At 39.1% G+C, this 25,729-nt stretch overlaps 2 protein-coding genes across 7 annotated transcripts in view; both read left to right on the plus strand.

The window, feature by feature from the left end:
- Positions 1-8,927, plus strand: part of LOC117431983 (protein polyglycylase TTLL10-like) — a 90,476-nt gene extending 81,549 nt beyond the window's left edge. For all 6 annotated transcript variants that reach the window (XM_059002304.1, XM_059002305.1, XM_059002306.1 and 3 more), the window contains 4 exons: positions 376-516; positions 1,936-2,052; positions 7,361-7,454; positions 7,994-8,927. In XM_059002304.1, the coding sequence (XP_058858287.1) occupies positions 376-516; positions 1,936-2,052; positions 7,361-7,454; positions 7,994-8,724 (1,083 nt within the window). In that variant the 3' untranslated portion in view covers positions 8,725-8,927. The remainder of the gene's footprint in view (positions 1-375; positions 517-1,935; positions 2,053-7,360; positions 7,455-7,993) is intronic.
- A 2,047-nt stretch (positions 8,928-10,974) lies between these two features.
- Positions 10,975-25,138, plus strand: LOC117432183 (probable pleckstrin homology domain-containing family N member 1). Its single transcript, XM_059002549.1, has 12 exons — positions 10,975-11,468; positions 12,641-12,719; positions 13,151-13,192; positions 13,311-13,454; positions 14,977-15,063; positions 15,851-15,929; positions 16,995-17,131; positions 19,452-19,598; positions 19,781-19,867; positions 23,132-23,207; positions 23,589-23,665; positions 24,012-25,138. The coding sequence occupies exons 1-12, from the start codon at positions 11,380-11,382 to the stop codon at positions 24,078-24,080; spliced, it is 1,113 nt and encodes a 370-aa protein (XP_058858532.1). The 5' UTR covers positions 10,975-11,379; the 3' UTR covers positions 24,081-25,138.
- The last annotated feature ends 591 nt before the right edge of the window (positions 25,139-25,729 follow it).

Here is a 25,729-nt window from a genome sequence, read left to right on the forward strand (position 1 = left end):
CCCAGTACAAACCCTACACACACAATGAATTAACTTAGAACAACTTTCGGCATTGACTTAGAATAACTAACTGTCTGTTTGCCTGCCTGGCTGCATGTCTGTCCAACAATTTACCCAAGGCTGCCTAGTGTGAAACCAATGTGAAACCAATTTATCTAAAATTGGGGTGGACAGGAGGCTGAATCACACTGGAAAGAGTAGACTGCCATTGCTTTGTGGTTTTCTCACCGTGTTTTATGATCAGTCCATCTACAGATAGAGTTTAAGCTTGTGAGACAGCCAGGTGGAAGGGTGACTGGCCTATCTCAGCCCTCCTCTCCCTGGAAGGGACTCGCTGGCTGTGCTAATTGCTACTCCATGTGCTCTCGCCCACAGTACATGCAGAAGAAGAATCCGCTCTATAATGATCTGAAGGAAGAGACAGTCTGGTCCATGGAGCGCTTCAACGACTATGTTAATGAGAAGTCTAGAGCTGCCAAAGGGCTCCCTGAGGACTGGGTCTGCACTGTTTTTGCAGTAAGTTGCGTGCAAGAGCTGATGCAGGAGGTCCTAATTAGGATCATGGGACCTCTCCTCAACTAGCCAGGTCTCAGGGGTGGTGCGGGGGAGGAGGGAGACAAACAGCATGGATGATGCAGGCGATGTTGCCATGGAAGCCTTTTGACAATGCAGCCAGCACCCTGGTAATATGTTTAGAACCAGAAAGTGTGATGAAAAGGCTTGTTTTTAATCTTTTGTGGATGTTTCCAAAATATATATTGAATATATTGTAGAGTATATTACTACTCATTATTGTGTACAGTAAACTATATGAAAAAATATACAGCTATGTCCAAAAGTGTTGCATCACCCTATAGAATTAACTAATGTTGCTTCATGAAGTCGAATGAAACCTGCTGAATAATGTTACGTTAACATGTTGAATTACATACCGCTTTGTAGTTTTCCATATACTGAAAAACTGACACAAATTGATAAATATGACGTTTCAAAATCTAACATGAAATACTGTACTACTATTATGGCTTCAGGTAGACTTTTGCAATGTAATTTCTTTCATTACATGATGTTAAATAAAATATCTAACTTATGTTTCTATTTTATTTTTTATTTTATTAAATTATGTCTCAACCTTAATATTCCAGGTGATGCAAAACTTTTGGCCATAGCTGTGGTCTTTTCAAATGTATTTCATTATATTTCGAGTGAAATATATTGCATTTCTCAAACACATGTCTGTGATATATTGTGGGCATACTTTGTATTCTGAATATATGTTTCTCATATGTCAAACTAGATTGGTGTATATATTTCAGAGACACCATAGTGATATTTAAATGATATAAAATGTAATATCCTAGGTTTTTTCTTTTTTCATTTGGGTAGATTGAGGCTTTACTGACAGCACAGTAAATAAGATGTGAATTGAAAACTGTATTGCACCCTGATAATTTCACAGCTGGTTTCAGCACTGCCCAGAGTGCAGAGACTGAAGTATTTTTGTAGGAGTCACAGTTGACCTCTGTGGGAGCATTCTCATGGTTCATTCTCATGGTTCTGTTGGACCATTGGTGAGTTTGTTACATACATTCGCTGAGCACTTGCTGTGCTTGATTTCTTCAATACAGAAAATCACATGGTCCAGTGACCTTTCAACTATACAATGGCGCAGATGGGGTCAACACAGCTGACATCAAACAGGCTGCAATTAAAACAATGACAGGAAGCTAGCATTCTGCAGTGCTCAGTGAATCTAACTCAAATATAACAGGCATATAACTCAGGTGCAAAGCAAGAAACTGTAAAAACAGATCTTCGTGAACATTTTAAGAGAGATCCACCTAATAAGCAGCAGTGGTATTTTTTTAAGAGGAGAACGCAGATTTGGTGGTAATGAAGTGAAGTTCTTATCTGATATATTCTGTACTCAATTAGACACGAATGCAGCAGATTATGATGCAGTGCTTCCTCGCAGTCAAATCCAAGCTGGAGTGTAAACTGGGCTACTTCGACCTCATTGGCTGCGACTTTTTGATCGATGAAGACTTTAAGGTGAGACGTCCCTGTAGCTGGCCCCCTACCGCTGCACCGGCCAGCTTGGAAGGGATTCAAATACTGAAGCGAGTAACCAGGCCATGGTTTACTCCCTGCAATTGATAAACTAGACAAGCAGACTGTTGAGTTAAAGCTTCCCAGATATAGGGGAACAGAGGGTCCTCTTTGAAAGAACAGACTAGTTCTCTAAACACAGACAGCATGCTCCACTCCCTTCGATTGGGTGAGATCAGTTCACAAAACTAACATGCATCATTTAAAGACAGTTGTCATTACATTTCCCATAGGGAAAATAGATATATGGTAATATACCAGTAGTATACAATGAGCTGTATTCACAAACCTTGATAAGTTATTTAAAGAATGCTTTTTCAAAGTCTGTTTTGTGAATAACATCAAGTTTCATATTCCTGTCTATTGATGGTTTCATTACAATATTACAATATATATATATATATATATATATATATATATATATATATATATATTAGTCCTGCATATTTACAATGTTGTTTTGAATTACACACAGTCTTTAAGGTTAGACGAATGCATTGTAAGTCAGATTCTTTTTGCTCAATGTGGGGTAACCCCATGGGTGATGGCACACATAATTCCTTTGGTCGGGGTGGAGGGGGTTCCCTAGGGAAAAATGAGGGAACCGATCGCTCCAGTTACATCATATTCTTAAAAATATAGAATATAGATAATTTTCTTCTTCTAAATAACAAATGATGCAATGCAGAATAAGCATACCCAAGATTAAAGGCTCTCAGAGGATTCTGCTCAAATTGATCTTAGCCCCCTCAACCAATCTGTTGTTTTCTTCGTTTTAACAACAACAGATGTTAAGAGAGGTTTCTGAAAACACAGCAGCGAGTGACAATGTGACGTGAAGGGGTGTGAAATTGTTTCATGAGCAAACCCCAGCTGATTAACGATCCAGGGCATGCAGATCAAAATATCAAAACACTTTGTTACAAGTCAAGAGGCTACTGGTTCAAAGCAAGGTGAAGGAGCAGCACCCTTAGCCAAGCTGGTTGAAGTTCCATATATTAACCCGGTCGTTACACTTCTCCTTCTGCGGTTAATTACAGAACCACAATGCACTTTGATATTGCCATACTGCCAAAGAAAGCTGCAGTTTGTGCAAAGCAAGTCTAGCGCCCTTTAAATTTAGGTGTAAACAAGAACCAGTCCTTCTTAGTAACACAACATACACACAATACCTGAGAGCCTGTTGCTTAGCAATATCCCAGCAATCAGAGATAAACACACGGATTCATGCAAATTAAGTGGTAGCAGAGGGACTGGATTAGATCACATTGACATTTTCAAAGACATGCAACACACTAAACAATGGCAGCTATTGTTGGAACAGAGTGAATGGAAAGCAGACAAGGTTTGCTGCTAAATTAGAAAGCAAAGACGTTTCAAATTTCAGTAAAATGGCATTTAGAGCATTGTTGCAGATCCCATAGACAGAAAGCAATGCCCTGCACCCCTCTATTATGATTGTATTATTGGTTAGGTATGACAGCAGTTTGTCCTGCCAAGCATTAATCAGGTATAAACTCCACCACGTTCACTAATGAATCAAATATCTGCTTTGCATCAGTATTCCATGAAGATTGTAGACGCTCGTTCGTGTTCCTGTTTATACAGACTGTGTCTTATTTCTCGTGCTTGTTGTTGTAAATTTGTTTCTTTAAGCCTTGTTTTACATGATGAACTCAGGAGGAACATATTTTCCGATATCAATCACGCTGTGTTGCTCCGTTTAAAATGATAAAACAGGTGCAAGCCGTGGGAGGCAGGGAGGAGGAGGACTAAAGAGAAAGTAACTTAAATCCACGTTCTTAATTGTATTTACTATTTACAGCATAGTTGTGTTTGTGGTTCTTATTGAAATGGCTTCTGTATTATTGTGTTTTAGTTTCTGCTAAAGTCTGTGTTCGATTTGCTTTGACTAGTTCAGCAGCCGCTCTTCACTTCTAGTTGCCTGAAATAGACACATGCAACGTGTTTTTATACCAGCAAAACTAAAGGAAACTCGATTCAAAGTGGCAAATCACTGGATGCTACAGGCTTTTACTTTTATACAGACACTGTGGCTGAGCTCGCCTGATACGTGTATATGTGGCAGGCAAGCAGAACTGAAGAGGAGCTCCTGCACTCTTAAATATCAAACCAGTATTTGAGTAATTGCAATAGGAAACACTTAGAACAATTGCAAACCTCATAAAAAGGTAAGGGATCCGTTATAAAAATAAAAAAGGAAACTGAAACTACTTACACTGAAGAAAAAAAAAACTGAGTTTATCCCAGTGGCCAAGAGCATGTACAGTAATTTACGTGCACAAATATTAAATGCAAAACAAAACAAATGAAAGCTCTGCATTTTGAATTCATCCTCAGAATAGGAATTTGACTAGGGTTTTGATCTCTTGCTGCTCTGGAATGAGATTCTGTTTGAAGCTTTGCCCACGAGCCAAATCTTCTGAAACTCAGCGAGTTCAAGTAAGAAATGCCAGGACTGATCTTTCATCGTGCAGTCTTCATTAACTGCAGCCATGTGTGAGCTTCGCAACACAAACCGCCACTGTTATATACACACTTTAATCCAGCCACAGATAACTACATTATCATAAAGTGCAAAGTATTTCTCATTCAACCCATATATATATATATATATATATATATATATATATATATATATATATATAACAGTATTGAAAGGAGGTCTTTAATCAGGTATCACCATTGTGTGAATCTTATGGATGAAACAAAAGGCAGACCTGAAAACACAAGGCTGAATCCAGACCCTACCTGTCACATTTACTTAGCTGTACACCTTTTAGCAGCCTGGTTATTAGAAGCAGCTCCCATGATGGGGAATAGTAATGCTTACCCCCCCCCCCCAAGCTATGTAGGGAGCCTCGCCTTTCATTTACTCTTTCACTTTTGTCTCTGAAATGTAGTATCATACTCCAACACTCTACTGACAATTTCAGCAAATAAAAACTTCATTGTACCTTTCCCGTACCAGCGACAAAGAGGAGTTGGACTGGTTTGCTCACCAGGAAAGTCCCATTGTAAAAGGCATTATTTAATGTTCTTTTTATTATAGTAAAATACAATGTAATTAATCTTGTCTAAAATGATACTAAAACCACTAGCAGCAGTGCCGAACAATTTCAATGGAAACAAAGCAAATACCAATATTTAGTTTTTTGAGCAGGATTTCGATTTTGAATCCCGACCTTCCACATTTGACCCCTGGAGGACTACTTCTTATTAAGAGCCTGTATATTAGATTAATAAAGTATTAGAAGCTCTCTCAGTAAAGAATGTTTTGACACCTAATAAAAACCACAGAGATGTTTCACCGTGTGGCTATCTATTGCCTTCCTTTTAAGCATGCCTTGTGGTGTACAAAGTGACCTACTTTAAAGGTGTTTAAGTGGTGCAAAGATGAATTGTAAAGCTGAGTAAATTAGTAGGAAATAAAGCAGGCACATCCTGTGACAATGCACAAGAGATGGACCTTGTAGCCGCACAGTATATCAGGCCTAGAGCAGTTAGCTGTCCATAAAATGGGTAGCTTTTATGATTAAACAGTTTGAACCACAGACATGCAAGTGGCTACCAGATGTAGCCAGGAAATCAAGCACCAATATACAGGACGCCCCTGAATTTTACAATTATAAAAAACATCAACCAGAACAGTGCAGAGTATAGACCCATAACCTTAGCGCTTGTCGTCTGTTATGAAGACTGTAGTTTTAATTGTAAGACTGTCACTGTCTACATACAGCAGCAAGGACAGAGACAGAGTGGGGTCTGTGCTACTGCTGCCATAGTTACCCATCAGACAGACTGTCACCTTGGAACAACGTGTTGCTCTATGCCTTGCAAAGAGATATCTGATCACATTAGGCAAAGTTCATTTAGAAAGCAGGTGAATCCATATTATTCCTTACTGTGTTCAGTTGCAGCCAAAAAGTAAATGTCTGGGTGTTTGAGTGGAATTACAGTGTGAAGTTGAGTAGAAATCATGACTGCTTGCAGGATTTCTATGTTATTTTGTGAAGGAATACTCAATGCTCTTATAGGTATATGTAAAAAGAATAATAATAATGTTTTTAAAATCGACGGTGAAAGACCACTGTGGTCTCTACAGTGTTGCTAAACACATTTATAAATATACTAAATAGAGATTACATCTGGTACTCTTGTTGCCTTTTTAGTTTGTAAAGGCTACTTCAAAATAAACATTTTCATAATTATTATTATTTATTAAGTCCACTAACTCCCTCAACACTACGACCTGCACACAGGTTTAGGAAAGATAACTTAATTCAGAATGTATGTATGTCCAACTATATACATGCCCACGTATCATTTTCATATAGTATGTAGGTGTATGTTTTATTTAAATCCACTTCTGAATCCAGGCAGGTTTTCTGTAAATTAGATCCTATGAAGTAATACTGCCATCCTGTGGCAAACAAGAAACATTTAAATCTATAATCCTGTCAAATTTAATTAGGATTATAAAGATTTAGAAGGTGTCAGACTTTACTAATCCATCTACTCAGAGGAAAGTGCAAGTGAGGGTCAAAATATGCTGCTATGCTACTCAATTCAAATTTCTAATGAACCCTGTTAATTTCCTCAACATGAGCTGTGGCTGGAGTGCCTTGATAATGTGTTAATCTCCTTTCCCCTTTTGTAGAGGGCATTTTACATCAGCCTCTAATCCCGTTTCCCAGCAGTAGCCCAATTCAAAATCACATCCAGCTACAATAGATGGCTAATTTATGTGTGTATGTGTGTAGCAAAGGGGGTTCATACATTTATTAAATATAAGAGTAATTTGTAGAAAGTCCCTGCTAAAGAGAGTATTGGCATTTGTAGACAGGCCCTAGTCTAGTGAAGGAGATATATCACATGGTCCTTGTGTGTGAGGAGCTCTAAGGAGCCCATATAAAAAAAAGAATGCATATGTAATTTCATCCAGACAAATAAACAGACAGATTCAACTCCACACTATTTAAATATACCACAATACAGTTCCACGTTGATGTTTGTTTTCACATTCCTCCTTTTACACTTCTTGTACACGTATCTCTCTCTCATTTTACTATTGGCACTGACTCTACTCCAAACACTAAATACATGCTATCTTAATCTGTTATTGCAGTGGCAAATCATTGTTACTTGACAAGTTTGTCTCAGTAAAATGTAATACGGTTTTAACACTGCGCGTACAGTGTACACTATGTGTTTCTATTCTCGTATTTAGGTATGGCTCCTGGAGATGAACTGTAACCCTGCTCTACACACAAACTGTGAAGTTCTGAAGGAGGTCATTCCTGGTGTTGTCAATGAAACCTTAGGTAAGATGTACTTGCCATTCTTAACTTTACACATGTTAAAACCCATCTTGACAATAAATACAGTGTATGTGGGATGCCAAAAGTGCCATGACCTTTGTGAAAAAGGTTTGCTGTCTTGCTATTCTTGCACCAAATACTTACTGGAGAAGGCCTTCTTTGTTGTTCTCCAAGTTGCTGCAGTGACATTGTAGGTGCTATAATTAGTTACTGCAAATAAGATATTGTTTTAGCAGACAGATTTAATTAAGCAAACATGTGAAAAGTCTGTATTAAGGGCCGTATAATGCAACTGATTTTTAGACGGCCTTCTTTGTTGTTTTGCAAGTTGCTGCATTGACATTGTAGGTGCTATAATTACAGTGGTTACTGTAAATGAGATACTGTTTTAGCAGAGGGATTTCATGAAGTAAACATGTGTTTGAATGTGTTTGAAATATTACTAAAGAGAAACAGTATGTGAAAACAGTGGAAAAAGTGAAAAACGGTATAAAGTAAATTGAACTAATTTCTCTCAATTTTTTTCTTTTTTGTTTTATTAGATCTAGCCTTTGAGATTTTTAACAAGTACCGGAAAGGTCGAAGTATCATGCCCTTGGATGCTCAGAAGGACTTTACCTTGTTGTACAACGGGGAACTCAACGACCTACTTGTGAAGCCAATGAGGAGCAGAGCAGCTGGGGCAAACTTTCAAACTGCAACGCGGCCCAAGAGCGCGACTCAGACCAGTCCGTCCCCTCCCAAACCATCCGAGAAAAAGCAGAGGCAGGCAGGACCTTTCACAGCCAAGGTGTCCATCAGTGCAGCGAGCCAGCCTCTTCAAAGACCAGCACAGGAGGAGGGCACAGAGACACCAAACAACCCCTCTCCAAGCTCAGTTAAGCCGAAAAACAAGGCGGAATTAAAGCCAAGTAAAAGCACCTTATCTCGTAGGAATGACCCCAATTCATCAGATCTCGGAAATCTTACTTCCCCAATCTTAGGCAAAGAGGAAGCCAAAGTGGCCACTGTTTCGATGCCAGTCCTGTCAGAAAGGTCTTTCACCTCTTCACACCCAGGATCCTTTTCCACAGAGAAGTCTCCTGCGTCCACCAGCAGGAGCTACAGTTATTTTTGTTTAGGCAGCGCCCAGGTTACAGCAGTAAAACTCCAGCCCAGGGTTCCTGCAGCAAAGTTTTTGAACAAAGAGGAGATAATGGCAGCTGACCCTGCAGAAGACCACCAAAGGGCTTCAGAGGAAGATCCCAAACCAGGAAAGGAAGTGCCCAACTGAGGGGCTTGATCTTCCTTACTGAGGGCGGAAGGAATCTGTGCAACAAATTTGTTTCAGATGTGATTTAATTATATAACATGTGAAACGCAAACTGTATAATTCTGTTGTCATTTGTTCACGGTGCTTCCTAATTATTATTTATATATTTGTGTTTAAATTACATGTACATATTTAAATATAGTAGATATTTGAAATAAATAAAAATAAACATTTTGAGGTGGTTTATTTTTTCATGAAGATACACAGTATAGTTTAATGGAAATCGGACCTGGTTGGCAAAATGACATCTGGAGACCTCTGTGGTAATGAAATGAGCCACTGTTAAAAGTGTACCACAACATTTTAATATTTTGACCTATCACTGTCATTATGATGGTACTGTATGAAGCTACTTATCAGACAATTTGCTACATTATAGATCGCATTTAAGAAATCAACCAATAATAGTGATGTATTTGCCAAAATTCCACTACCTCTTATCCTGTGTACAGATGTCATCCCATGCATAGAACACCACATCTACTGTAATTCCAATGTATATATATATATATATATATATATATATATATATATATATATATATATATATATATTTAAAACCCATACCTGATACCTTTTGTAAAAGCCAGGTTGCCCAAACTGCACCAGATGGCATCTCTTATACTCCAACAGATGCCCTACACCTGACGTATTATCTTACATTATTAGGACTCGTTTGCAATATTCTGAAGCCATTGCGTTGCCATTGCTCTGGTCTGATATTTTTGTTCTCTAGGTATTAAAAGGATATCGTAATTCAATATTCTTATCTATAGAGTTTGGCTCTGAAGTACAAACAGTAAGTGGAACGGAAGATGTGGTTTGCTGCTTCTAGCATTTACAGCTGTGAAAGTGACAGAAATTACCATCCGTTACAGGCGTTGCTGGGCTTGCCACACACATAACCATCCTACAGCAGAATGAAATAAGAGCCAGCGAGCAAGACCTTTCCGATTTATAAATGCAGCAGTTTAGGGGATTATATTTGATCATTCTCTATCTGACCTGTAAAAGATATAGCTGCATTTAATTAGAGCATTTTACAGTCCTGGGACCTCCCCCCCCCCCCCCTCCCCTGGGTTGCATCAACCACATATTTGTGCTTAATCCCGGCATTACCTCTAAAAATAAGGGTTTATGCAATCCTGAGCTAAATGTGTGGATTTGCTTGAATTTAATTGCAGCAACATTAAGCAATCCATGTCGATTTGATCATCTTGCTTCATTAAGCAACCCTGTATCTCCCAAGGACAACCTCACACAGTTACACGTGTGTACTTGCCAGATCACACAGTCCAGACGTTAGGCAATGCATTGCTTATATTAGTGCAGTTTGAATTCAGCTTCCCCAAAGGGCACTTTTGGATGGGTTATTTAATAATAATAATAATAATAGGATGTTTAAAATATTATTTAAATAACAACGTCTTGGTAACAGGCGGCTAAGGATTTTACACCAAACTAAACCTAATAACGATAAAACACAAGGAAAAAAATCCTTGCCTCAACAAAGCCACTCCCTTTTTTCTCAAAGCAATCACACGCACCGCATGAGAAACTGTCCTCCACTGGTTATACAACACCGTTTTTTGTGACGGATGCAGTATTTTGTGACACATTTGTGCTGTGTAAATGGGATTCCAGCATTGAATTTTCAACTGTAATTGCTGTATAAAACGTTTCATAAGCCCAGTTCTAATACTACTGTTTGACTCCTATTCAGTAAGCGAGACGACAGCATGGTTAAGTGTTGGAATATGTGTTTAAGGGAATGATAGGATAGGATCTCGCTCCCTGTTTCTGACACTGTCAACCAAGTCCCGTAAAAAGGAGATAAAGGCGAGGAAAGGGTGGTCTAATGAGACGAGAAACTCTTTGTGAACACTGCATTACTCACGCAATTCTGGCGCACAATAATTGTCGCCATAACAAAAACTTTCAAAAGAAATGGCTATGTTGGTATTGGGGTTTGTAAATCAACACTTCTGCTGCCAGTATGAAATTCTTGCACACATGTTCATGCTCATTATTATTCATAATTTGCAATTAGGTTAGTCATTGCAATTACTAAGACAATTGCTGCTGTACAGTTTGCACTTAGGAAAAGCCCTGAAGGCTGAATATTTTTTCACGACTTTTTGTCTAGGGGTGGGTTGTTGGTTGATAGGTTCCACCCGAATACCATACTGCACTATATTAACTTATTCATCATGTCAGTAAAGCCTGTGTGTTGTAAGCAGAAACTTGCTTGCTTTCCCATACAGAAAGTGTCAAACAGGAAGTAGCATGTGTAACAGTTAGTGAAGCTCAAACAGGAAAAAGCGACTTTTCGTTTCTTTTCAGTCAGTCAGATGACAACTACATCCGTTCTAATACAAACTCAGCTCTTGAAGAGAATCTCATTAGGTTACTTATTTGTTCACGGGAGAAGCTACTTCATGCAACTAGCCATCTTGGGGGAGCTGCTTGCCAAACTGCCTATCCTCACAGACAGATGCTTTGACACACAGACACTGTGAAAATCTCTAGTGATGAAGAAGTTGTCTGTGATTTCCCAGTTTAAAGACTGAAACCTGCAAGCTCTACGATCGAAGGACTGCAGTGATTCCAAGTGGAATGGGGTGCTGTAGCGTGACCCAGAGGCATTCTGGGACTGACCAGGTTGGGCCTGAAGAAATGGAGCTCTTGGAAATAGGGAACGGAGGGTAGGTGTGCGCATTTTCTAAACTGCCAGAAAAAGACTGAGCCCATGCTCATCAGTATAGGCCTCCAGCATGCTTCAGCCAAATCAGTTAGCTTACTTACAGAATATTAGCAAGTGAAATTCATGGTCTGATGTTTATTGATTTCTTAATAACAAAACAATAATAATGACAGTTATTTTTATTTTTGTTGTTTTAAGTTTAAAATTTTAAACTTTGGAAATCCTTGTTATAGAGTAGTGATAGTTTCTTATAATTACCTTATTGCACATTTTATACTTTCTATACTTGTATTAGCATTGCTGTTATTAGTGTTATTACATTTCCTATAACACATGTATAGATGCTGTATTGTGTGTGTTTTGTAACAGATCATTTCTTTTTTTCCTTTGTAAGTACCAAGTGCCAAGAATGTGTATGTATTTGTAAAGGCATTCTTACTCAAATCTAATCTATTTGCACCAGAATAGTATCTTGGTAACTTCGAGTCCACCAATGTAAAGTAATCAATTCATCTTAATAAAGTATTCATTAGACTGATTTATAGGTGATTGCTTCATTTATTTGGTTATTGTATTAGCAACTACTGTACAGTGTAAGTGACGTAAAAAAGGATCTACATGTTTCTTGTGGGATACCATGTGAAAAGCATAGGGAAGTGGTAAAGAGTTCATTAAAAGCAGGGTAAAGCACAGGAAAACAGAGTAAATGTTTGTAAAAACCGTGCCCAACCGTGATAAAGCATGCAAGAATAGTATAGAGCAAGCCCAAACAAAATAACCACAGAAATGGACCATGGAAAATCTTTATTTGGTGGCTTGTCTTTCTTTGTGATTAAACAGCTTCATCAAATTCTACATAAGCCACTTGTAATGAAGACTAAATGAGCCCAGCGACCATGTTTTTGAGGCCTGCATTGAAAAAGAACCCCATTTTCATTCTGAAAAGAGGAACTGTGAGCAAACCAGGGCAAGAATGAAACCTGAACTCAAGCCTTGGGTTTTCCTGTTCTGCAGAGATCCATTGACACATACAGTTCAATGTGCTTTTCTACATTTCTGCCTACTGATGAAAGCATGGAAACGTTTTGGAAGAACGTAGTAAACAGACAGCAATTTCAGCATACTGTAGATTTAAAAACAAGTCATTAATAAAACGGTTTTATTTTGTTTTAGTATATGGTCTCTAGGTGAGACGAGCCATCGTGTTCCACTACAAAACCGATCAGGACATTCTGCTGATTCCTCCCCTCAGGTGAGTAACAACATACTACAGAATACTACGTCCCTCATGGTGTTAGGAGTCAGCCTGCAGAAGGTGGTAAACAAACCACCTACACAATCCAGATTTTTGATTTAACAAAGCCTTGCCTAAATTCTTTCATGGATCGAGTCATTTTAACTCAGGATATTCATTTGGATTTGCCGGTGTAGATTATATGATATGTATTTATGTCAGACAATATTCGTGAGTCTACTTTACAACCACACTGAAGGTACGGATTATTGTACAAATGACCCATTTTGAGATAGCATTAACCAATAAAAAAATGCATTTGTCAAAAACAAAAAGACAATAGCTTGTATACATTGTTGTGACAGAAATTATGGTACAAATGCTTGCAGTAGATATGGATCCACTGTTTAAGATACAACACTGAATAAAACTGTTTACATTATTTCTAGAGCCCAGTATCCAATGGAATATCGGACAAAAATCTGCATGAGGTAAGTTACTATATATTTGTATGGGCTGCTTCCTGCACACTGAGACAGATTCAGTTAACCTTTAATCTGGGAAAAGTCAATTATATTGTCAGCTCCTGTTGTTATCCTTTTTCTTTAGGCTGTACTTTGGGGGCAGACTAAAGAAGCTCTTCATAGCAAGATATATAATGATCTTATAGACGGCTGGGAAGGACAAGCCATCCACACCTACAGAGAAATCATCTGGTCCTCAGTAGCACATCTGCACAACAGTCATACTCAGGTAATACTCCCTTGTTCAACGAGGATAGCTGCTCTGTCATTTTATTAACATAATGGATGGTTTTAATATTATTAGCAATTCATTTCAATACACATAAATTTACTTTACAAACTCAACTTTGTTGAAATTAAGTTATATAGTTCAAACGGGAACTCCGTTATCAAGTGCACACGAGAACAGGACAAACCAATATTTATATACTACCTTAGACGGACCTAGGAGTCCTGTGAGGTTCCAATGTGATTTCCAACAGCATATGTTAACATACAGTGCTTAGGACTGAAAGGGTATGGAGGGATAAAAAGGTGTGGCGGTACAGTACGACTCTGCAGAGAGGAAGCCCTCTTTTGAATCTATGAGAGCTCTCTGTGCTTTCTTTACTTTCCATTGAAAATGCCTGCTCTGCTATCCTGCTGTAATGGCAGTGGGGAGCAGAGGGTTGCAGTGTGAAGAGGTTACATAAATAATTGCAGATAGGTAATACAACTCTTCAATTTACACCTTCAAAATACAACAGGATCGTGAAGTTGCTAACAGGGTTGGGGTCACTTCCAATCCCTTTTTAAAATACATTTACTTTGAAGGAACTGGAATTGGAATCGATATTTTAGAGACATAATTGTTATTATTATTATTATTATTTATTTCTTAGCAGACGCCCTTATCCAGGGCGACTTACAATTGTTACAAGATATCACATTATACATTATTTCACATTATACATATATCACATTATTTTTACATACAATTACCCATTTATACAGTTGGGTTTTTACTGGAGCAATCTAGGTAAAGTACCTTGCTCAAGGGTACAACAGCAGTGTCCCCCACCTGGGATTGAACCCACAACCCTCCGGTCAAGAGTCCAGAGCCCTAACCACTACTCCACACTGCTGCCCTAATTGTTGTGATTGTTCCGCACTGCTTTCATCTGAAGTCAATCTAATTGACTAACAGAGACTTAAGTTGAAGTAATGCGTTGCCACTGGTGAGTTAGGTGGGCCAGGGTGTCCTCGGCTCACCGCTCACCAGCGACCCCTATAGACTGGCCGGGCGCCTGCGGGCTTGCCTATAAGCTGCCCAGAGCTGCGTTGTCCTTCGACTCTAGATCTGGGTTGGCTGCATGGCGGGCCTGCAGAGTGAAAAGAAGCAGGCTGCACACACTTCGGGGGACAGCGTGTGTTCGTCTTCGTCGCTCCTGAGCATGGGTGGTAGCGGTGAGCTGAGCCTAAAAAAAATACGATTGGACATTTCAAATTGGGAGAAAAACGGGGTAAAATCAATTGGCGATCATTAAATTAAAAAAAAAAAAATCATACCCAGTCTCACCTGCATCCGATAAAGACCAAGCAAATAAAGTGCCCTGAAGCCAGTCTGAATGATTTCATATAATAGAACACAGACCTGAATCTTTAGACAAACCCATTTCAGTTTCCAATAGCTGTGCAAAACTCACTGTTCATGATCTTATGTCACACAAAAGTCCCACTGTACCTACTAACTCCTTTTATTTTTTTTATAGGAAAGAAGCAAAATATATCTGGTTTTGTTTTCTTTCCATCTGCTAATATTAGCTGTGGACCATGCTAAAAGAGGGTTTGTGTACCAGGTTAGTGTCTCTTTCTTTTTCTCTTTCATTATAAGTTAGGGTAAAAGAGATGAAATGTGTCCAACACAACCCCACAGTTTGCTATTCAATCAAACTGCTAGACAAGAAGACATGATCCAAACCCTTGTGTCAATTAAAAAGAGTACATGTGCAGAATAGAGGGTTGGTGAATAGCATCAATGCACACAGTCAGGAGTTGTTCAATTGAATTGAGGTTGAATGTGAAGATAAGGTGGGATTCGCATGTCTGTAAGATGGCAAGTGCTAACTGCAAATGTGCCATGTTCTGTAAATTTAACGTATTGCTAACATGTTGAAGTGCAAAACAGCAAACTATGTGAAAAGTAGTCATTTCATGTTAATGTGCGCAGTGTTACTAATGTAATGAAAGAGATACATGCAACACCAAGTTAATACGTGATGTGTAGTCACTGGGTAAGAACTGTCAACTGTATTATCTTATTATAAAATCACAAAAACTGATCTTGTACTCAGGAAATACTGTTAAATATAAAAAGGATGCCTGGGATCATACCTATACACAGGGTATAAGATGAACTGGAACCTGACAAATCCTCAACGATGATTGCTTGACTTCTCATCCGTTATTTATAATGAGAAAATTAAAAGAACAAATCAAATGCATTTATCATTATGAGAACCCTGACTACAATATGTAACGCGAATATTCACTCGATAATAATGTAATGTCAAGTGCACTGGATGGGGTGTAGGCACGTCTCTTATTCCATGTCTTTAATAATCAGGTTGCTTGCTTTTATTGTAGGGTATTCTCCCTCTCTCAGGAATGACCATACAAGAAGTAAAGAACAGTGAAAACGTTTCAAATATGTTTGAAATTACAGGTGAGTAGATCCACTCTAAGCACACTGCAAACAGAGAAGATCAAAATACCTGGCCTGGAATACTAATGGTATCTGTTGATGGAACTTGGCGAAGCTTTACTTTGTTCCATAAGTCTAACATGTTCAATAACACCAACATACAACTTTACTAAAAGTATCCTATATCTCTCTGTAATTGTAAAATCAAAAACCCACTTAGAAGAAAAAATCATACTCTCTGACAGCTTAGCAGAACAATCATACACTCCGACAGATCAAAATGAAAAATGCATTTCCTGTCTGCACCAAAAACCAAAACCACATGTTTCATAGCAATAGGCGTTTTAAATTTATGTGAAATTGTAGAACAGATGCGGTCTTGCAATGAAGAGAAATATTCTCATGGCATAAGTTAAATCACTAATTGATTTCAATAACTGTATTACAATATGTTATGAAACATCAAGGGGAGTTTTCAGTTTATCTAAAATGTGTTGGATTTTAATAGCGCCACCACTGAAAGAACTCTTTGTACAGAATAACAGGGATGGAAATAAGACTCCCACTGCATAGCAGTTTTATCCATTCCTGGTTTAATAAGTGGATAAGTGAATAAGTAATAAGTGAAACTGCTGTTCAGTCTGATTTCCACTGGAACAAGTCTTTTTTTAGTGTGTTTTTTATTGATTTGAATGACAATGGTATTTAGATCAGTTATTGTTAAGATCCATTAAATAGACCTGCAAATATTTGTTGACAATTAATTGTCTGAACCTAATCACTAATTATTTTTTAGCTGGGCTGCATTAAGTGCCTCGACTATTGTGATATGTGGTTCAGTCTCATAGCACTGAAGATATTAGAGATTGTGACTGCAACGTCTTCACTTATTCACACTTTGCATTTTAACTGCACTTGCACCTTGTCCTGAACATTCGATGTAAAAAAAAAAATAATGTTTTTGCATGAATGGGTTTTTTGGAGTTTTTTTTTTCTCTAGTGTTACAGAGAGCGAGTCTGCTTCTACCTGCTGACAATGGAATTGAAAATTGTTTCTGATACTGCAGTATGATTCTGTCTCCACAGCTCCAATGGTTGAGCCTAAGATGGTCATCTGCACAAGTCCTACAGAGCGGAGGGTCTGGGTTGATAACATCAGGGACCGAGTGCAGAAATCCATGACGCAGCACATGGTCCCCTTTCAGAGTGTTTTGTCCTCTCTGGTATGAAATTCCGTTTGTAATCTTGGGTTTAGTTGTAGACTAGAGAAAGGGTTACATGCATGTTTTCTGCTACCAAGATAAAAAAAAAAACAAGCAAATGAATAAATAAATAAATAAATTAAGTTAGTCTTCTATTAACTGTAGTGGCAGGGGTGAATTTCATTATGATACTTGTTAGTTAAGTGAGTAACCCATCTATAGTCAGCACTCACATATCCGACTGTGGCAAAGCAGTTAGTAGTGCACAGGTGTGGAAGTTAAGCAGTGCAGGAAATGATGTGACCACACAAAGTTCAAAGTTCAAAGGGCAGGTTTATTGTGCTTCTTTTATGGTTCCTTTTTCAAAATAATAGGTGGCTGGTGATACACAACTAAGTGTAACACGCAGCCTGGAAAACATAGGCTTCTATCCCCAAAATAACAGCTCTTCAAAACAGAGCTGCAAACAAGACAACACAAGACACAGTAACACAAACACAGTCAAAGTCCAGTGGGTGAACAGCTGTTTGCAACGGGGTGTTTTGGTGCAGTGAATTCTGGGGTGGGGCTGACCTGTTAGCTACAGCTCCCGGGGTGTAAGTTTAGCAATCTATCAAGTATGAAAACAAACGTTAACACAAAACACTGATAACACACGAAACCCTCACGGTTTGTCTTTCATTTGTTTTTCTTTTAAATGCAGCCAAACCAAAATAATTCCGAGCAGAAGGTACTTTCCCCAATTGACTAGTTAAGCAGCTCAAGGTATGACTGGTGGATAAAAAAAAAAACAACCCAAAAACAATTGTACAAACAAAGATCTCAAGCTTATGAAACAAGCAATTTTATTTTAATCCCCATAAAGAGTAGATTTTTTTTATCCACCAGTCATAACTTCACTGCTTAATTCATGAATTAGTCAACTGGGAAATGTATTGTACGTTGGCTCCATCCAGTGGATGAAATTAAAAATACAAACATTTAGAGGACAACGTACCAAGACACCTAAACCTTCTAGAACAGCAGATCCCAAACTAGGGGCCAGGGACCCTGATGTAACTTAAAAAAAAGGATGGTGAGTAAGTAGATTCAAGAAAATGCACAGAGTCCTTTTCTTCAATCAGTTGTTAGGTTTATTGAAATATGCAGGGAGTCTGGTCCCAGGTACAGGATAAACAGAATACTCGTTCTTACAATCTTTTGCATGACATTAAATACCCCTCTGTATAGATGGTCCACCTCCTCTTTCTCTAACACTTAACCAATAGAAAAGGTACAACACATTATCCTGTTACCATATATTTCATTTAGTGTGAGTGTGTGTGTGTGTGTGTGTGTGTGTGTGTGTGTCTGTGTGTGTAATCTAGTGTGACGACCTCTGAACTCTTGCATTCTTCAGGCCCCTGGTGGTGCCCCAAAAAGGTCCATACATCTGGTTTTTGTCATCTTCCTTGTTCCTATCTCTCCGTTTTGCCTGAGACCCTTTGAGTCCAGTGGCATTATCTCTTATTCTCCCTGTGAACCTTTGGGTCCAACGGCAGTCCCTGGGAGCCTTTTAGCTCCTTTATGCTTTGTATTCCAAAGGTCTTAGAGCCTGGCCCCTTCTGGTCCACAGCATTGTTATCTTGTTAGCTTGCAGTCAATGTTGGACAAGAAGCTTGTAGACGCAAGGTCTCTTATCAATTGTTAGCAGTACATGCAATTTGAACCAAACAGTCTGCTATCTGCAATATTAGTCTCTTTCAGAAAAGAACACCAGTATAGCTCTGCCAGTCTTCATGCGTAGCAAACTGCTAATCAATTCTCGATCCATGTTTTCCAACAGACCCTGAGGGGCTACAAGATGGTTTCAGGGAGTCTGCATCACATAAATACTGTGGAAATATTCTCCCTCAAATGACCCAGACGTCTGACAATGCAAAAGTTTAATTTATTCACAAGAACTATCCTGTTAGGTTCTTGGGGTTATTTCAAAATGTAACTTTTAGTATTATGACATCAGCAATATCCACATTTATATTCTACATGTGCAATGTCAGCACTAAAAACAATACAAAGGAGTCTGATTGTAGGGAGAACACATTTTCACATGTCTATGTATTTATTGGATGGGGTCCTCAATCAGGATGTTTAATAGCAGTGAACCATAATAGCAGAGGCCCTGCTTGACAACAATATCCTGGCTGTCTATGGTGGCCTTACACCCTGCTGACTGTTTTGGTAAAGTGTTTCTAATTTGTCATCAAACCAACATCTCACCGCATGTTAGTAGCGCCATCATTTTGGTGCAATCGTATTACTGCGATATAAAGGATTTGTTTTTCTTTCTTTAAATCAATAGATGCCTTTTGATGAGAAGTGGAAGAAGAATGAGCTGGAGAAGTATTTGCTGCACAATCCAATATGGAACTGGGAGGGAACTCCAATCCAACACCTGGGACACATACACTATATATCTATGGTTGCTGTCACCAACTCAAACCAGGAGGTAGGAGTTTGCATTGGTCCCAATGGATTCTTCAGGCAGCCCTCTCTTCAGGATTCCCACTGTAGCTGCATTGGGGTTCTAATGGACATGGAACAGAGGGTTCCTCTACATAGTGTTTGAAAACGAAGAAAGGGAAAAATGCTGTCTGCTTAATTTAACCACTGTCTTTATTGTTTCTGCAGGAAAATCAAACAAGACTTCTGGTGCTGTTTCCCAGTGAGCTAGTTATACTGTCCTTTGACTTTCAAAGAGCCAACATCATTTACGAGGTATAGTTTTTGATCATGTAACATCATCAGAACTAACACCAGAGGGTGCCAAGTGTACAGATTTCCACATCATCTTTTTCACGCTAGTGTACTTTAAAATCATATTGGCTGGCTGTAATGCATCAAGTTTGAAATACAAAATCCATTAACTGCATTAACTGCTTTTTATTTTTATTTGCCCTTTTGTTACAATATTTAATACTAGTACTTAAATATGTTGTTAACGTACAGAGTCCCATCCTCACAATCACAGAATTGTGTGCTTCTAGTAACAGGGAACTAGTTAATGTGCCTTTATTTTGAAGTGCATCTCTTCTTGAAATGGTTTTGTGTTTGATTGCATAGGGGGCTATGCTATGAACAAGAAGATGCGTATTTTAATATCTAATGTAGTTAGATACATTGAGTAGCAGTCTAAAAATAGAGTTTGGGTTTTAACGGGTTAAAGATGGTGGTGACGACAACGAAAACAGTGTCTGTCATTGTGATGAAATAAGTGGTGGTCTTTTCACACAAGTAAGAGTGAAAGTGCAGTTTCTTGATACAGGTGTGCACCTGAATGGATTTGCATATCTCCAGCTCTGTGGGCGGTTTGAACCACTCCAAGGGGGGGTGCCCCTGGTGGTTTTGGTGATGAATTTAACATTTGTTGAAAGGCAAGGGGGTGACCTGTAGCGGCCAGTATTTATTTTCCTATTGCCAGGTTCTACAAACATATTTAAATCAGTGGTAAATACTCTGGTAAATCCATCAGTAAAAAAAAAAGTGTATATATGTTTACTGCCACAGTAAAATATTAGAAAGTGTAGCAAGGTAACACATAACCAAGGGGGTGTAGTATTGGAATAGCTTTGTTCAGAAAATGTAAAGCTACTATTTGATTTAAACTTGCCAACCTGTTTGGCCAATATCCCCCTTTGCTTTCTATCAGAATTCCTTATGAAAAGGAGAACAGAGTTCCGTTATTAATCTAACAAGCCGTACATTTCAAACTACTTTATTAACACGTTTAATATATTGCATTACAAATATGAATACGGTATTATAAGCAAGTTGCAAATTGCAGTTTCCAAATAATAATCTCTGAAAGCATATTCTTTTTTTTTTTTTTTTTTTTTGGTTAAAAAATACAGAGGATTGAAGTTAGACTGCACATTATTGCCCCAGCTACAGTCTCCAAGCAGGTCAAGATCAGGGTGCTCTGCAGTCTGGAGACGCTCGTGTTTCTGCACTGCAGTAGAGGCAGCATGTTTATCACAGCGGTCTCACAGGCTGCAGCTCTGGTAATCGCCCGATGCCATCATGGGGCACTGATGTAAAATACTGATTGCTTTGTGAATCATTACACTGTCGCACTGATACCAATCTAAGTTTACCGATAACAGTGCTGTGTTGTTATATCAGGCTGCACTAATCAATCTGATATGTACTGCTGTGATGTGGGAAACTTAGTCAATGCTTCGTGTTAATCCAGTGCCTATTTCAGAGAATGAAACGGAGGTGGCAGGCCCTTACCCAGAGCTGACATTCTGCCGAGGTAGATCAAAGCATTTGCTAAATGACTAATTCATAATACTGTAGGACCAAGACAAAAATGAATGGTGACTTTCAGATATCGGAAATTTTTATTTTTGTCTGGAGTCCCTTTCAATACAATGAGGCAGACCTGGCCCAAGATAGGCCACAATTGTGTTTTAGCTAAAGACACTGGTGTACAAACAGGGTCTCCCTTTTCTTCTTGAGGTATCACTACTGTAAACTTCAGACATTTAGATGTGCACTGTACAAGTTTTTTTTTTCACTCAAAACTCATAGGTAAGATAACCTTTTCAAAAACTCTTTCTTTGTACTATCTGACAGAGAAGTGGTTTTTATGGTTTATGACGTATTTGACTGTGTGGAAAGTATGGTGTGGGACCAACGAAACACACCGTCAATGCGCACTACAATGACACGTCACCATGCAGCTAGATAAAAGGCCACGTATGTGGGGGTGGCAGATTTTTGGCTGCAGTCTGTAATACATTCATTTACAGATTACCTTTCTTAGCGGTTAGACCACCAAATGAAAATGTGATACTGTGTTTTAACATTAAATATATATATATATATATATATATATATATATATATATATATATATATATATATATATATATATATATATATAATTTATTTCTTAGCAGACGCTAAGATTACATACAGTAAAATAGGGAACAGACAAGTGTAAGTTAAAGTGCATTAAAGGTAGAGTGCTATATAGACCAGAATAGGTCTGAATAGGTGTGTCTTGAGGAGGCGCCGGAAGGTGGTCAGGGACTGGGCAGTCCTGACATCCGTATGTAGGTCATTCCACTACTGCGGGGCGAGGGTGGAGAAGGAGCGGGCTGTGGAGGCAGGGTAGCGTAGAGGAGGTACAGCCAGTCTTCTAGTGCAGGTGGAGCGGAGAGGTCGGGTGGGGGTATAGGGAGAGATGAGGGTCTGGAGGTAGCTGGGTGGAGTCTGGTTAAGGCGGTAGGTGAGTACAAGAGTCTTGAACTGGATGCGAGTGGTAATCGGGAGCCAGTGGAGTGAGTGGAGGAGTGGAGTAGCGTGGGAGAAGCGAGGCAGAGAGAACACCAGGCAAGCTGGATGAGCTGGAGCGCACGGGTGGCAGATGCAGGGAAGCCGGCCAGGAGGGAGTTGCAGTTGTCTAGGCAGGACAGTACCAGGGCCTGGACGGGGAGTTGTGTGGAGTAGTGGATGAGGAAGGGTAGGATTCTTCGTATTGCTCAGGAAGAATCGGCAGGTGCGTGCTAGAGTGGAGATGTGTGAGGAGTAGGAGAGGCAGGGGTCCAAGGTTACTCCGAGGTTCTTGGCTGAGGGAGAGAGCGTGGTAGATTCCAGAGGGAGGGGGAAGATGAAGAGGGGAAGAAAAGGAGGTCAGATTTCGAGAGGTGGTGGGAGGCAAAGGCAGAGATGAAATCAACTTTGTTAGCAGAAGAGTGATAGTTCCAGAGGGCACCAGAGAGAGTGCAGGAGGGGAGAGAGTGGGAGGTGGGGGAGGCAGAGGGATGAGGTTAGAGGGGTTAGGGGAGCAGCAGCAGAGAGAGGACAGAACGCTGCTAGGTTCGGATTATGGCTTGTTAATATTATTTTAAGAACATTTGTATTTGAATTTTTCTAGTCGTTTTTGTCCTCGTGTTGGGATTTCTGCCCAGAATTACTGACACACGGAAATCTACTATTAATACCACCTGGTTAATGTGACTTTCTCTCCCTTCAGGGACGACTACCCCTAACCACCATCCAGGCTGTGGAGAAATCAGCAGTGCCGGGAACGCTGGAGTTTGAAATTACAGGTGCGTTGAGCACTTATTGCTCAGTAATGCCTGGTTTAGATGACTGTCAGGTTCTGATTTGGTTCCTCACTCACAGCCCCAAACACTCGCTCATCTGATGATTCCTGTATACAATGTGTTTATAAAATGCAGTCTCAGAAGTCAGTTGAAAGTCAGACTCTGAGCAGAAGCAGCACATGACTTTGAAAAAAAAGGAACAACCAATATGTGTAACATATAATAGCTACAACTGCAAGGGCTCATAAAACGCACTTTATCGAAGTTTGTAAGCACTCAGAAGACTGTTATCTCCTCATACCCTTATCTCTTCAATGTGTGACTGCAGTGTGTTTATTAGATGCCTGTTTTCTAGTTTTTTAAAAGCCACACTCCTCATTGTAGGGCACATGATGGAGCCCATGCTCGTGTCCTGCTTCTCTTCTGAAGACTATGAGAACTGGCTCTTCCGACTGCAGCAGGTATGGTGTGCTGTTCCCCAAGTCTTTAAAGCGTGTAGCAGACCTGGGGTCAGTTATAATTCAAATTGTTCACTGAAATTCCAATTCCAATTCCAATTCCAATCACAATTCCAATGCTATTTTGTTCAATTACAATTAATTGAACAAAATACCTCCTGTCTATGGTGCCCTGGCTGTTGAGAAGTCAGCCAGCTGGACCACGATGATTCTGGTCAGATGGAGAAGCATTGTAAATTTTGAGATCAATAGATAAATACTTTCTTCCTGACTGAAATAGGGACCATCATCTGCATTCTCACAGTGAAATAGAATAATAATACAAACCTTTTTCTTTTTTTTCTTTCAGACCGAACAAATCTTCAGTGCCATCACAGAACATCCTCCCCCTCTGATACCAAAGAAGCAGAAGAGTTAATACTGTGGTACCAAGATGAGATGAAAGCTGTTGAGTTTGCACATCAACCACAGTCACCTTGTATCTATTATCCTGAAAATGATGAACAGAAAAAAAAACACATGTGACTCCAGATCATCTGAGAGCATGAGACAGTGTTTTTATAGGCGAGCTATTGATGGCATATCAGCAGACAGGCTCTAGATGGACTAGAGTTTACACTAAAAATATGGACAAACTGTTCCTTTCAAAGACCCGCTGAATAACAAATAATGGAGAGTATTTATTTCCAGAAGCTGCTTGAAATGTATTCGCCCTTAACTGTAAAGCAGAGAACAGCATCCCCACCCCCTCCCGAAAAAAAAACCTGTTTATGACATGCCATAGCTTCTTCTGTGAGACTTGCTGGATCCCGCTAGGCCTCGATTACTGCACTTTAAAAACAAAGTATCTTGTTCTTCTCACAGTCCTGTCATATATGGTTGCTAAAACTTGACTATGTTGGTGTAACACAGATATGTTAAGAATTACTCTCAGCTAAGAAATAAAAATGTAAGCTACTAAATCTTCTGAGTCACGTCAAAGAAATAAAGTGGTGGTGCGTGTTTATCGATGAAGGAACTCCATAGTTCAATGATGTAGTTAAACTCAATGACAATGGTTTGGCATCCTGTCTGAAATATACATCTGCTAAGAAAACTTGCTAAATAAAAAGCTGTAGTTCCATATGGCAATGCTGTGAAAGTTGTAGAGTTGAATGAAACGGGTCTGGACTAAAAATGGACAAGAAACTAAAACTGCCACAAAAAGGGATCTAAAACAGGACTTCTCTCAAGTTCCCACAATGTGATTCTAAACAACAAGAAAAAGGACATTAGTTAAATTAACTGTGATATTCCAGACCTGAATCAAGTTACTCTTTATGTCAACCATGAAATGGCAATGTAATATAACATACATATAAAACATATTTAACAGCCTGCATGCTTCAAGTTCTGTATGACTGAAATTGTTTTTTTATGACAATGAATGTAATGTGAAAAAAGAGTGTGGTTATTAAAGCGTATTTGCTACATAAATATGAACCAACATCTGTTGCATTTATCAGAAATATTAATCTGTCCGCAACACATTCCACTCTTGGGACATCAACATTACCTCATCATGAAATGGCACTTTTGCATTTCAGCTGTTGGGCTTTTACTAGAAAAAATAAACTAAAAAAAAATTTTAGTTTGAGTTTCTTACTGAATCACTTACTGACTATATTGCAAAATGTGTCGAACCGCTGTCAGAAGTGTAAGGTTACATTTAAGTGGTTTTAAGGGAAATTCCAAGCTACTGTATATGTGAAGTGTAGTGCCCTCACATACACCCATCAAAACTCATTTGACTAATGTTTGGGCATGTCTTTGAAGATTGAATCCCAGGTGTAAAATATAAACCCACGCAGCTTTAAATCCGATCCTCACTGTGTCACAGACATACATGAAAACAAAGCAATGAGGATTGGGAGAACACCTTTGTTAAACCAGACCTAAAAAGGATTGAAGTCAGCACACAGACCTACAGTATGTGCTTATAGGGAAAGAAATACAATCCCTTTCCACAGCAGTTTGATCCACATATTAAAACCTGGAGTGGGTGAAACTGCTGTGCAATAGGAGTCT

The sequence above is a fragment of the Acipenser ruthenus genome, chromosome 27 (genome assembly GCF_902713425.1).
Source record: "Acipenser ruthenus chromosome 27, fAciRut3.2 maternal haplotype, whole genome shotgun sequence".
NCBI classification, from domain to species: domain Eukaryota; kingdom Metazoa; phylum Chordata; class Actinopteri; order Acipenseriformes; family Acipenseridae; genus Acipenser; species Acipenser ruthenus.

Bases quoted from the DNA above. Each gene is read 5' to 3' on its own strand.
- LOC117432183 (XM_059002549.1), top strand. From the start codon at position 11,380: ATGGGGTGCTGTAGCGTGACCCAGAGGCATTCTGGGACTGACCAGGTT. The intron at 15,064-15,850 runs GTTAGTGTCTCT...CTTTTATTGTAG, and splicing joins AAAGAGGGTTTGTGTACCAG to GGTATTCTCCCTCTCTCAGG. The intron at 15,930-16,994 runs GTGAGTAGATCC...CTGTCTCCACAG, and splicing joins AAATATGTTTGAAATTACAG to CTCCAATGGTTGAGCCTAAG.